At 35.4% G+C, this 13,742-nt stretch overlaps 1 protein-coding gene across 3 annotated transcripts in view; it reads right to left on the reverse strand.

Annotated features, from left to right (window-relative positions):
• Positions 1-13,742, reverse strand: part of LOC145252679 (uncharacterized) — a 166,674-nt gene that overhangs the window by 111,845 nt on the left and 41,087 nt on the right. For all 3 annotated transcript variants that reach the window (XM_080112500.1, XM_080112499.1, XM_080112498.1), the window contains exon 4: positions 7,145-7,245. In XM_080112500.1, coding sequence (XP_079968626.1) covers positions 7,145-7,245 — 101 coding nt within the window. The remainder of the gene's footprint in view (positions 1-7,144; positions 7,246-13,742) is intronic.

Here is a 13,742-nt window from a genome sequence, read left to right on the forward strand (position 1 = left end):
AGAAATGAAACAGTGCATGTATTTCATTGTTATTTTTTTACATTTTCAGCGGTGCCATATTCGGAAATGCAACAGTGCATGTATTTCATTGTTATTTTTTTACATTTTCAGTGGTGCCATATTCGGAAATGCAACAGTGCATGTATTTCATTGTTATTTTTTTACATTTTCAGTGGTGCCATATTCGGAAATGCAACAGTGCATGTATTTCATTGTTATTTTTTTACATTTTCAGTGGTGCCATATTCGGAAATGCAACAGTGCATGTATTTCATTGTTATTTTTTTACATTTTCAGTGGTGCCATATTCAGAAATGCAACGTTGCATGTATTTCATTGTTATTTTTTTACATTTTCAGTGGTGCCATATTCGGAAATGCAACAGTGCATGTATTTCATTGTTATTTTTTTACATTTTCAGCGGTGCCATATTTGGAAATGCAACAGTGCATGCATTTCATTGTTATTTTTTTTTACATTTTCAGTGGTGCCATATTCGGAAATGCAACATTGCATGTATTTCATTGTTATTTTTTTACATTTTCAGTGGTGCCATATTCGGAAATGAAACAGTGCATGTATTTCATTGTTATTTTTTAACATTTTCAGCGGTGCCATATTCAGAAATGCAACATTGCATGTATTTTATTGTTATTTTTTAACATTTTCAGTGGTGCCATATTCGGAAATGCAACAGTGCATGTATTTCATTGTTATTTTTTAACATTTTCAGTGGTGCCATATTCAGAAATGCAACAGTGCATGTATTTCATTGTTACTTTTTTACATTTTCAGTGGTGTCATATTCGGAAATGCAACATTGCATGTATTTCATTGTTATTTTTTAACATTTTCAGTGGTGCCATATTCGGAAATGCAACAGTGCATGTATTTCATTGTTATTTTTTTACATTTTCAGAGGTGCCATATTCGGAAATGGAACAGTGCATGTATTTCATTGTTACTTTTTTACATTTTCAGTGGTGGCATATTCGGAAATGCAACAGTGCATGTATTTCATTGTTATTTTTTAACATTTTCCGCGAGTCCATATTCAGAAATGCAACATTGCATGTATTTCATTGTTATTTTTTAACATTTTCAGTGGTGCTATATTCGGAAATGCAACAGTGCATGTATTTCATTGTTATTTTTTAACATTTTCAATGGTGCCATATTCAGAAATGCAACAGTGCATGTATTTCATTGTTATTTTTTAACATTTTCAGCGGTGCCATATTCGGAAATGCAACAGTGCATGTATTTCATTGTTATTTTTTTACATTTTCAGTGGTGCCATATTCGGAAATGCAACAGTGCATGTATTTCATTGTTATTTTTTAACATTTTCACCGGTTCCATATTCAGAAATGCAACATTGCATGTATTTCATTGTTATTTTTTTACATTTTCAGTGGTGCCATATTCGGAAATGCAACAGTGCATGTATTTCATTGTTATTTTTTAACATTTTCAGCGGTGCCATATTCAGAAATGCAACATTGCATGTATTTCATTGTTACTTTTTAACATTTTCAGTGGTGTCATATTCGGAAATGCAACAGTGCATGTATTTCATTGTTATTTTTTTACATTTTCAGCGGTGCCATATTCGGAAATGCAACAGTGCATGTATTTCATTGTTATTTTTTTACATTTTCAGTGGTGCCATATTCGGAAATGCAACAGTGCATGTATTTTATTGTTATTTTTTAACATTTTCAGCGGTGCCATATTCAGAAATGCAACATTGCATGTATTTCATTGTTATTTTTTAACATTTTCAGCGGTGCCATATTTGGAAATGCAACAGTGCATGTATTTCATTGTTATTTTTTAACATTTTTCGCGGTGTCATATTCGGAAATGCAACAGTGCATGTATTTCATTGTTATTTTTTTACATTTTCAGTGGTGCCATATTCGGAAATGCAACAGTGCATGTATTTCATTGTTATTTTTTAACCAAAAAATCGAAGCCAGGAACAGCAGCCCCCTAAAATAGGATATAGTATCGCCACTAAATTCTCTACTATCACTACTCCTGTTACAAGCACCCATGCAAGCCCGGTAAAGAAAATCACGCTGGACCAGTTCGAAAAATTATGCAATTCACCAATAAAAACAGAAGAGTGGACTCTTGTCAAAAACAAAATAACCTTCATCCCCAAGATCATATGTTCAAAGTCTTGAAAAAGAAAGAATCGACACAATGTGTTCAAAAGACCCGGGAGGCAACAAGTTTAATCTGCTAAGTTAACTAAAGGACAAGTTTGGTGAAGAGCATAAAGCTGGGAAAAAAGACACCAAGCCTTTCCCCGACTCTCTCTTTCCTGATTCCTCCCCAACAAAAACCCGTTCATCCCCAGCCAAGGCACTACCCCCGCCCGTCACAGGTAAAAACGTTTGCACAATAACCCAGGAGCAAGAAGCGTTGATGAAAAATCACAATAAGAGACTATAGAGCACTTTATGCCTTCAAAACAGTTAAAAATTTAGATGTAGCTAACCCCGAAAACTTTAAGACTTCAAGAAGGCTTCTTACAGTTGTAAGAAATCGTGAAGAAGTCATTGGTTTGTGGTGCATGCTGGAGGAAGCAAATTCAGCTTACAACATTTTCCTCCAGCTGCATTTTTTAACGATACTGATCTTATGGAAATCAAAAAGACATGTGTTGGGTGGGTCCCCATAAAGGTTCACCCATCTTTATATAGGACCCTCAAATTAACATTTCCATTAGATGTCGGCGGTCTGTCCCTAGACAGGTTCATCACTACTGAGATGACCACTGGGGACTGCTGTCGGTGTCTTGACATCGTCTATGTTTGTTTAGGATTCTCAACCGTAAGCGATCCAAGATGGCCTTAAGATTAGCTAGTTTAAATATCCAAGGATTGAGGGACGCCTCTCGTAAATTTTGAGTTACACGCGACCTTCAACACCTTGGTGTGGATGTATGTCGTATTTAGGAAACTCACTTTATTCCAAGTGATTATCAGGGTGTGCTCCTTAGAGACTTTCAGCTCTATTCAGCACATTATGATGCCCATGCAAAGGGGGGGGGGTACCTGGCTTGATGCATCATGTGACCCTGTATATGCAGATCCGGAAGGAAGATTTCACGTGCTTGTAAAGGATGTGGCATTTCGTTTTATATAGGGTTTATGTGCCCAATAACTGTACTGAGCTAGTTTCCTTTTTTCGGTGAATCAGGCCCTTTATGAATTCATCTCATTGGTTAGTTTTAGCAGGAGACTGGATTGCGGTCTTGGATCCTGAGTTAGATCGCGGGGGTTAATACCACGAGGGTTACTAAGCAGAACCGGGATGCTAAGGCGTTTTGAGACTTTATTGACAAGTTTGACCCTGTCAATAAATTTTGAAACGAAAAGCCCGGCCTTGTGTCAAATATTGCTGATGTGGGCAGCAATATAAATAACTACCTGATTACACTAAAAAATATTGTAACATTCCCCCCCCCTAATTTTATAATGGGGAAGTCCCTTTGGTTCATTCTGCTCAAAAATAAATATATATTTTTATATTCACTTATACATAACAAAATTAAAAATCATTTGGATCTTAAAATTTTAGCATGTAAAAAGACGCCATTTTTAATTGTGTTCAAATGTCAAACAGAGATATATATGTGTACAGAAAAGAGAAATAAAAGAAAATAAAATGTATTTTTAACTTAAAAGGGGATGGGCATGTGAAAAAGAAGTCATTTCTTAAATTTGCTTATGCAGTTTTGTTCAAAAACGCATACTTATATACATATAAATAAATATACACATAAATAAACATACATGCAATATGTACCCGTTTAAAAAGAGTTTTTTTTTATTTGTTAATTAAAACAATGCAAAAAATAGGACATTTTTGATGAATAAGAAAGAAAACTAATGTGCACAAAAAATAAAAATCAATTTTAATTTATGCGCGCCTTAAAATAAGCATGCAAAAAGTATTTGCCAAAAAGAAAATTTGCAAAGAAAATGTTTGCAAAAAAGTGACTTTTTTTACGTTTTTTTTTATTTCAGTAAAAGTATTAAGTAGGTTAAAGTGTTATTACAAACAAAATGGATGCAGTTTAACGTCTTGCTCAGGACTTTTTTTTCTTCAATATAGAAATTTATATGCATACAGGCCCATATAAAATTATTCAGTCGACTCCTCCAACAAGTTTTGAAGCAAAACGCTTTAGCTTTATTCTTGTTATGGGTTTCATGAATACATCAGCGATATTTTGTTCTGATGATATGTAATTCAAAATAATGGAGTCCTTTGTTTTGAGTAAATTCTATTCCCAGAAACCAGGATATTTTGCCAAGATCGGTCATTTTGAATCTTTTACTTAATTTGTTCTTAACATCGGTCAATATTATGTCACGATTTAATGCGATTAAAATACCATCGTCCCATAAAACCAAAATCAATAGTTTATTGTCTTTGTGTTGGGTATATAAACAGAGGTCTGCAGCGCATTGTTTAAATTGTTGTTTAATCATATAATCATGAAATACTGTATTCCAACACTGAACCCTCTGCTTCCGACCATACAATGACTTGTTAAGTCGACACACGCTATTTTTATTTTTCATTATAAATCCCTCTGGAGGGAAACATGAAAAGCCGAGCACTATATCATGGATTGGATGGTATCATTCAGTGAGATATTTTGGAAAGAGAGGTTTGCCTAAGATGGAGTTCAAGGCCAACCACTGGGCAAGCAGTTCGGCCTTATAAGTTGCTGCACAAGCAATATCATGGTGGCATTAATGAATCATATTTTTGCAATTTAATTCATTTTATGGTTATCTTGGTAAACATATTCTCAGCTGCGGCTATTACACTCTTTCAATGATTTATTTTGTCTATTTTTATTTGACTTATAATGGTTGAATTAGTGGAATGCACAATAGAAATTGTGCAGGCTGAGATGAACCATTGGGAAGAGCGAGACTTTAAAAAATCTACAGGCCAACTACAAAACCAAAGTGAACATTTAAGGTCAAGAAATCATATAACAATATGTGGGAATGCTTGTAAATCCTTCCATAAAAATCTGTTAGTAAAGAGGATGATTACCCTGTTCTCTCTGACTTGAGTGGTACGAAGAAGAAAAGAAAGAAAAACAAGTGGGTGTTAGTCCAAGAAAAGAAAGCATTCGGACGACTAACCATTGATAAATTTAGAGGAGAAAAGTAGGAAAATAAAGATGTTGGAGGAATGTAAAAAAAAAAAATCTATCAGAAAAACGAAACCATCAAACTTTTGTTCTTCTCCAGAAGTACCCACCTCAATATTAAGTACGTCTAAATACGATCATTCCAAGTCCCCATCCCTGTTCAACTTGAAAGCTATGATTCTACCCCTGTCATTGTCCATATAAAATAAAGGAAATACAAAATGATTCTACTAAACCCCTTAAAGAAAACAAACATCCCTTCTCCAAGGCTTTCCCGTTTTTGGCTTCCCTTCTAAACACTACTATAGGTAACAATATTCCCTTTCCTCTGATTCAACACCCATCCATCCAAAGCAATTTCCTCTGATTCAACACCCATCCATCCAAAACAATTCTCCCTTCACCATGGAAACATATGTTCTCTCTTTACCTTTCCCTCTGACATCCAGCTTCATAGAATTCTTTCCATTGAAATGAAGAAGACACACTATTCATGATCACTGAGAAACCGTGAGAAGGCAAAAGCACATATGATCTCAGAAACTTCTATTATTTAAAAAGGTGACAATGAGGTCAGTGAAAACCCCTTTAACTTTGTCAATGCTATTGACAGTAATACTACTAAGATACAGGAGTTTGGCAGGGTGCTAGAAGAGACAGATTCTGATTTCAACACCTGGATTATAAATGTTTTAAAAGTCTTGCTTCAGGGGAGTTTGCATGAAAATGTACCCCTTCCTCAATAGAATAGCAAAACTAACTTTTTTTTTGGATGCAGGTGATATGTGCCAGGATGGCCTCATCGATAATAAGATAGGCCAAAAATCAATGGTTCAAACCATCGATGCCCTTACAATGTTAATGTTCATTGAAAAAACTCAACCCTAAGATACAATGCCTCTTATAAACTATGAGCTTGGCAAAATCTTTAACGCTTCAGAGGAGATATCTGTTTTATTCAAGGTATCCTATTAAAGGTAATTGCTAGGAAGTTTTATGTCTATTCAGCATAATTAAATTTTCACTTGAGGTATTTACTATTTATTATATTAGTGGAAGATTGTTTAAAAGCATCGTGTGACCTTTGCTCACAATCTAACATGTGTAAATATGCAGGGCAGTACGGCCGGTTCTTATAATCTATAAGTTTGGTAACAGTGCTCAAAATAAATATATGTTGTATTAAAAAAGGATGGTAGAAGAGGCAGATTCTACTTTTTAAAAAATCGCTACCTTTTTAGACACGGCTCCTGTATATTTAAACTCTCGAGTTATATTTATCACTTCCGAAGTAGAAGATTTAGAGTTCATCCATGTAAGCTTAGAAAGACTTAAGCATGTAAGGCTAGTGACTTGAAGCTCAACACATCGTTGTTCAAGGTAAAGGTGTACCGGGAATAATTAATACTAACCATAAAGTGTGAACTAACGTGTGATTGGAAATAAGAAAGTCATTATGCTCTTTTCTACTAACTTGAGTTTACAACTTAACCTAGAATTTAAGGTAACAAAAGCAACACTGAGATCTCCATTTGATTGGTGGGTTGGTGATAGCATTACTGTTACTGTTAATTAAGGCTGTTGATCTCTTATCATCAAGGAGAATCAGGTTTCAGTAATTAGAGCTAGGTTAAAGATAATGCAACAAGGAAGCAACATATATGGTCACATGCCTAATTTGCCAGAAAATAAACAACAAATGGTAGATTTTTTTTTTTACAGTATCATTGCTTTCACATTTTAGTGTTGGGGAGGATATGAACATGAGGTTTTAATTTTACTGTAGTTGGGTACAGATGGCATTTGAGTCATGTATAGTTTTAAGTTTCCTCCTCAATAATTAAACGTTAAAAATAATGCCACATGAAGCAAAAAAAATGGCCGCATGCATAATTTGCCAGAAAATAAACAACAACAAAAGAAAGCAAGAAAACCAACAACAGTTTTTCTTACAGTATCACTGCTTTCACATGTTATTTTTGCAGGAGGATATGAACATCCGGTTACAATTAGCCATTCATAATTTCGAGTAATATGTATGCCTAAGTCTCCTCCTGAATAATTACAAAGCAAAAATATAAATGAAATATTATAAAAGTGCCACACATAAATACATAAATCTTATAGATAACGAATCAGAATTAAAACTGCCAATCATAATTGAAATTAACAATCATAATTGAAATTAACAAATAATAATTGAAATTAACAATCATAATTGAAATTAACAAATAATAATTGAAATTAACAATCATAATTGAAATTAACAAATAATTAAAATTAACAAGTAATTGAAATTAACAATCATTATTAAAATTAACAAATAATAATTGAAATTAACAATCATAATTGAAATTTACAAATAATAATTGAAATTAACAATACTAATTGAAATTAACAAATAATAATTGAAATTAACAAATAATTATTGAAATTAACTATCATAATTGAAATTAACAATCATAACTGAAATTAACAAATAATAATTGAAATTAACAATCATAATTGAAATTAACAAATAATTATTGAAATTAACAATCATAATTGAAATTAATAAATAATAATTGAAATTAACAACCATAATTGAAATTAACAAATAATTATTGAAATTAACAATCATAATTGAAATTAACAAATCATAATTGAAATTAACAATCATAATTGAAATTAAGATCATAATTGAAATTAACAAATAATAATTGAAATTAACTATCATAATTAAAATTAACATTCATTATTGAAATTAACAAATAATAATTTAAATAACCTATTATAATTTAAATTAACAATCATCCTTGAAATTAACAATCATAATTGAAACTAACAATACTAACTGAAATTAAATGCAAAAATTGGTTTATTTAACTTACATATTTGTTAACCATCATTTAATAATACATCAAGTTTTGGGAACTATTACCTTTTCTGATAGAAGCACTTTTATTTCTTTATATTGTATTAAAATCTTTTTGCCCTTTTTATTTCTATCTTAGTACTAACGGGAGAGGAGGTGGCTCCATACCTTCAAACTCTATATCTACCGAAACTAGAAGTCACAGAGCGGCGCTAGGGACCTCAAATGATTGGATCTTTTATGTACCGTTCTTTTATGGGTCGTCAACCGGTTAAAATATTTTTTAAATGATCAAAAATGGGTCAAAATTGAAAAAAATAGTTATACATTGTGTGCAGTCATCTTAGTTTATTTTTAATTTTTAATATTATATCAATTTATATGTGTGTCATGTTGGTACAGTGGTAACGTCACCAGCTTTGAATCCTACGCTTTTGCTTCCTGTTTCGATTCTAACTGATGACACCCAAATACTTTTTTTACTTTTGAAATCACAAATCTATAATAATATATACGAAATCTGGACAAATTAAAATATCATATTTAAGCGTATTTTACGACCGCCCCCTCCCCCTACTAGTCAGTTATATTCCTGACATTTTGAGTGATTTCCTCATCCTGCATGATATCACGTAATGTTTGCATGAACAGGACTTTTATATTAGCAAATTATTTTAGGTGGTCACGCATAATAAAAGCAGTTGTAAAAAACTATAATGACTTCATGTATAATATTTATTTAAAATTTATTTGTAAAATGATTTAAATCTTCAATAAATGGAATTAAATGTACTTGAGTAGGAAACAGATTTCTTTCATTCACACTTTTTAATGACTTAATTCAATGCTTCAATACTTAATGGTTCCTTTTCAGCAATATTGTTTAATTTATTATTATTTTTTACAATATCATTAATATCAGACTTGTTTTCAAGCGAATCTAGTGTTGTCAGTGATGGCTACAAATTATCTGCCTTTAGTAGAACATTGACTGAGGTCTTTTTAAAATTAGAAAACGGGTTTTGTGCTCTTACTCTTTAGTCAGTGTATAATGACAGTGTTAACATATTACCCGAGTTATGTGCCCTTGATAGGAACTCAGCTACCTTGGCATTGAGGGAAAGTCCCCTGGAGAGATAAAATGAAAACTGTCATGGCGACCTGAATAAAGGTACTTCCTCCCGTGCTGAGTTCTTACTGAATGAAATGTCTTGTTATTCCTTCACATAACATATTCCATATTTTAATTATACATGATGTCAGGAGTGGGATGTAATAAATAAATAAATCGTTAATAGAACAGCCCATCCTGAGTCAAAAACAGAGAAAACTACAAAACAACGGACGTGAGTGAGTCGGAATATTTTTAAACCCATACCCTCACATTTACACCTAAATTGTTAATTCCTCATACATTTAACACATTTTAACATATAACAACTACTGAAAATATCTAACCCATGTGAACCCCAACCAAAACAGACCAGAACTGACCGGTAGCAAATGCAACAACAGCAGCAGCAGCTTGCCACGCAGGAGCAAAGGACACAACTCATGGCACATTTATTACCTACCGAACAACACACGCCCACACCATTTTTGCATCATCCACGCGTTAAACCCAACCACCCAATCATAGAACCAGACTCATCAGATGATAAATGGATCATTTTCAAAGACGCATGGCTCCGTTACAAAGAGATAACACAACTCATTGACCCGACAGAAACCCGAAACTACGATCCGCATGCAATTCGTCTATTAATGAAATGTTGTTCAATTTCATTGGCCCAGATGCTTTAAATAATGCCACAGAGGAACAGCTGCTAGGATACATCAAATCTGTTGCAGTGAAATCGGTCTACCCTGAGGTGTACTGGCAACAATTTTCGTCATGAAGCAAAGTGATGGGGAGACTACAACATCTTTCATTTCCCGATTGAAGTTGCAAGCGATGCTTTGCACTTTCAAAAGACAATGTGGTTGTGACAACCAACGATGTACAGCCTCATTCTCTGAGGATATGATCAAATCCCAGATCATTGCAGGCTTACAGGTCATTTCCCACCAAAGCAAAATTTTGACAGAGATTAATTTCTTGCAAAAGCTAAGCGACCTAACTGAATCTTTGTTGAATCTAGAGTCCACTGCCAGAGCATCAAGCCACTTCCGGTCAGCTGAGACTCCACTAATAGCCCCAATCATATCTGCATCATCACAAAAATTACTACTACAGAATAAGACAAGTAATGAGAACAAATGTAAAGGTTGCGGTCACAAAGCACACCCAAAGGGCCACAGGCAGGTAAATCATGCCACATGTGGAAAAGAAAACCACTTCTCGAGCACATGCTACTGCAAAGCATTATCCAATGCCATAATGGAGGATTACCTTGATGACAACCAAAGTGATGGCACCTCTTTCATATTAACCATGAACATGCAGCCCAGATGACTAAAAGAAGAAAAGGGAATTCCACACCAGGACGACCAGAGCCACCCCCATTCGTTAATATTACAATCACATCGAACATGATGGATCACAGGCACCTTGGACAATTAATGCATACTAAGGTGAACCCCCGATCCACTCAGTTAACTGCAATAGCAGATACTGGGACCCAAACCAGTACAGCTGGAGAGGATACATTGAAAGATCTCGGGTGCACTTCTAAACATCTATTATGCACATCGATTACGTGCTGTAAATAACAACAACTTGCTCATCATAGGAGCCACATTAAAACTTGATCATCATAGGAGCCATAATCACCTCAATTAAAACTTGGTCATCATAGGAGCCATAATCACCTCAATTAAAACTTGGTCATCATAGGAGCCATAATCACCTCAATTAAAACTTGGCCATCATAGGAGCCATAATCACCTCAATTAAAACTTGGTCATCATAGGAGCCATAATCACCTCAATTAAAACTTGATCATCATAGGAGCCATAATCACCTCAATTAAAACTTGGTCATCATAGGAGCCACATTAAAACTTGATCATCATAGGAGCCATAATCACCTCAATTAAAACTTGATCATCATAGGAGCCATAATCACCTCAATTAAAACTTGGTCATCATAGGAGCCATAATCACTAATCATTAAAACTTGGTGATGTAACATGCTTGGAGATGATTTACATCTGTCCAAAAATTATATATATCTCACAGATGGCTGTAAAAAAAATAAGGATTATTGACAATGACTTTCCAACACAAATTAGGAGTCAAGTAGCCACAACAAAAATAGACTGTAAACCGGCTAACTATACATTAGCTCCTTGCGGATGCCCATCCAAATCACCTTGTCCACCACGACCAGACAAGCTGCTATTCCCCGTGACAACCTAGAAAATTGGACCAAGTGTCACTTTGCGAGCAGTGTATTCAACACATGCACACATAAAAAGTTGCAGATTATGATGGGCGAGCCACTCGCCATTAAATTTTTAGACAACTAGACAAGCAGTTCACAAGCCCATCCCAGTCTCTCACCACTGGAAAGAAGTTGGCAAATCCCAGCTAGACGCCAATGTGGCACTGAATGTAATTGAACCAGTGCCAGCTGGGACACCAACAACGTGATACATCATGCTTTGCACCGCAAATGGGATTGTGTTCAACCCAGATAAATTCCATTTTGCAAAAGACAATGTGGAGTTTGCTGGTTTTGATGTCAGCCTGACAGAGTATAAACCATCTCAAAAACTGGTTGAGGGTATCAGAAACTTTTCATCCCAAAAAAATATATAACAGGATCTTTGGTCTGATTAACCAGGTTTTATATGCATTTGCCCAAGCAACCGTCATGTCGCCTTTTAGGGAACTACTTAAACATGACAGCAGGTTTTACTGGGATGATACGTTGGAGCAACTCTTTCAACAGTCTAAGCATAAAATACTAAAAAGCATCCGAGACGGTGTTCAAGCATTCGAAATAAATCGCCCAACATGCCTGACTACAGACTGAAGTCGAACAAAAACATTGTGGGTGTGCATCCACAGTGGACCACCTTTGCAGACCAGGACACTGGAAAATTGTATATGCTGGTTCCTGATTCACTAGGCCCGCTGGGAGTCATTACGCACCAATTGAAGGGAAAGCTTTAACCATAAAGTTTAGTTTGGAAAGCTGCAAAATGTTTGTTCTAAGCCCCCCTCCCCTAACACTCACAATTGACCACAGACCCCTTGTGCCGATATTCAATGATCCTGATCTGGACCAAATGTAAAAAAAAAAAAACAGGATATTGGATATCAGTGAGCAAACACTGGGGTACAGATTCAAGGCCATGTCCATACCAGGCAACGCTAATGGTGGGGCAAATGCTATGTCTTGCATCCCTGTACCAATCACCAAAATCACAGAAGCTCAATCGGACAACATTGACGAAGCATGTTCAAGCTGGAATAGAGTCTCGGTACAATCAGGAAACATCACCCATCAAAATGTCACGTATACAACAAAAGGCTAAAGTAGATAACCAATACTTGCGCCTCATAGATAGGATAGAAAATGGGTTCCTTGAACATAAGGATCATCGGGATCAAAACCTTAAAGAGTTCTAGAATATGCAGAATGACTTGTACACTGTTCAATGCCTAGTGTTCAACGAAGGCAGCATATTAATCCCCAAGACATTACATTGTAAACTCACTGACCAGCTTCATATTGGTCAACAAGAGGTTAATAGCATGAGAAGCAATGCTTAACAACGTTTTTTGGTATGGGTGTACAATTGCAGGAAAGATGTAACCAATGTAACAAACACTGCAACAATTTTGCCACATCAAACCCATGCTCCCACCTATTCACCCTTTCCAGTCAACAGACACAAATATCCTGCTGGCTGGACGAAAATATATAATATATGCTGATAGATATTCAGGTTGGACAGAGATAGCTTCAGTGCACCAGGATGCTGGTGTCTCCACAGTATGTAATATTTTACGCAGGTACTTTGTGAGTTATGGTGTGCCAGAAGAGATTGCTTGCAACAGTGGACCCCCCCCCTCATACAACTCCGGCGAGTGGAGGACATTTCTAAAGACATTAATAAACATAAATCTATTATCTTCAAAGCAATGGCAGAGCTGAGGCAGCTGTCAAGCACATGAAACTGTCAAACACATGAAGCAGATACTCACAACAAACATTAGCCCCAGTGGATCACTGGATACAGATGAAGTGGCAAAAGCACTTCTGCTATATTGCAATACACCAGCACCCGACATAGGTGCATCACCAGCAGAACTTTTATTCACTCGTTCCTTGAATGACCACTTACCAAACCCCACAAAATTCTGCCATAAATGCTTGGGACTTTCTGACATGCTTGAGAGGGCAATCAAACAGCGGTTCATAAATTACACCAAGCACACAGAGGACAGGCAACAGCTCGACCCATTAAGCATTGGGGAATATGTGTCCATTCAAAATCAGCATGGAAACAAACCTCTGCATTAGGACAACACTGGCACAGTTGTTGAGACCTTCCCCCACAGACATTACTGTATATTAGTTGATGGCAGTAGAAAGACCACACTCCGAAATCACCGTCACATTCACAGGATAAACACAGATACTTGCAACCTGGTCCATGATGACACCTTACCAGACGCCTTACCAAACAACAGGATAGAAAATCATGTCCCACAATTGCCTATCCTACTCATACCAATGCACCT

Source organism: Euprymna scolopes, chromosome 29 (genome assembly GCF_053919585.1).
Source record: "Euprymna scolopes isolate OS-2025 chromosome 29, ASM5391958v1, whole genome shotgun sequence".
Lineage (NCBI taxonomy): Eukaryota > Metazoa > Mollusca > Cephalopoda > Sepiida > Sepiolidae > Euprymna > Euprymna scolopes.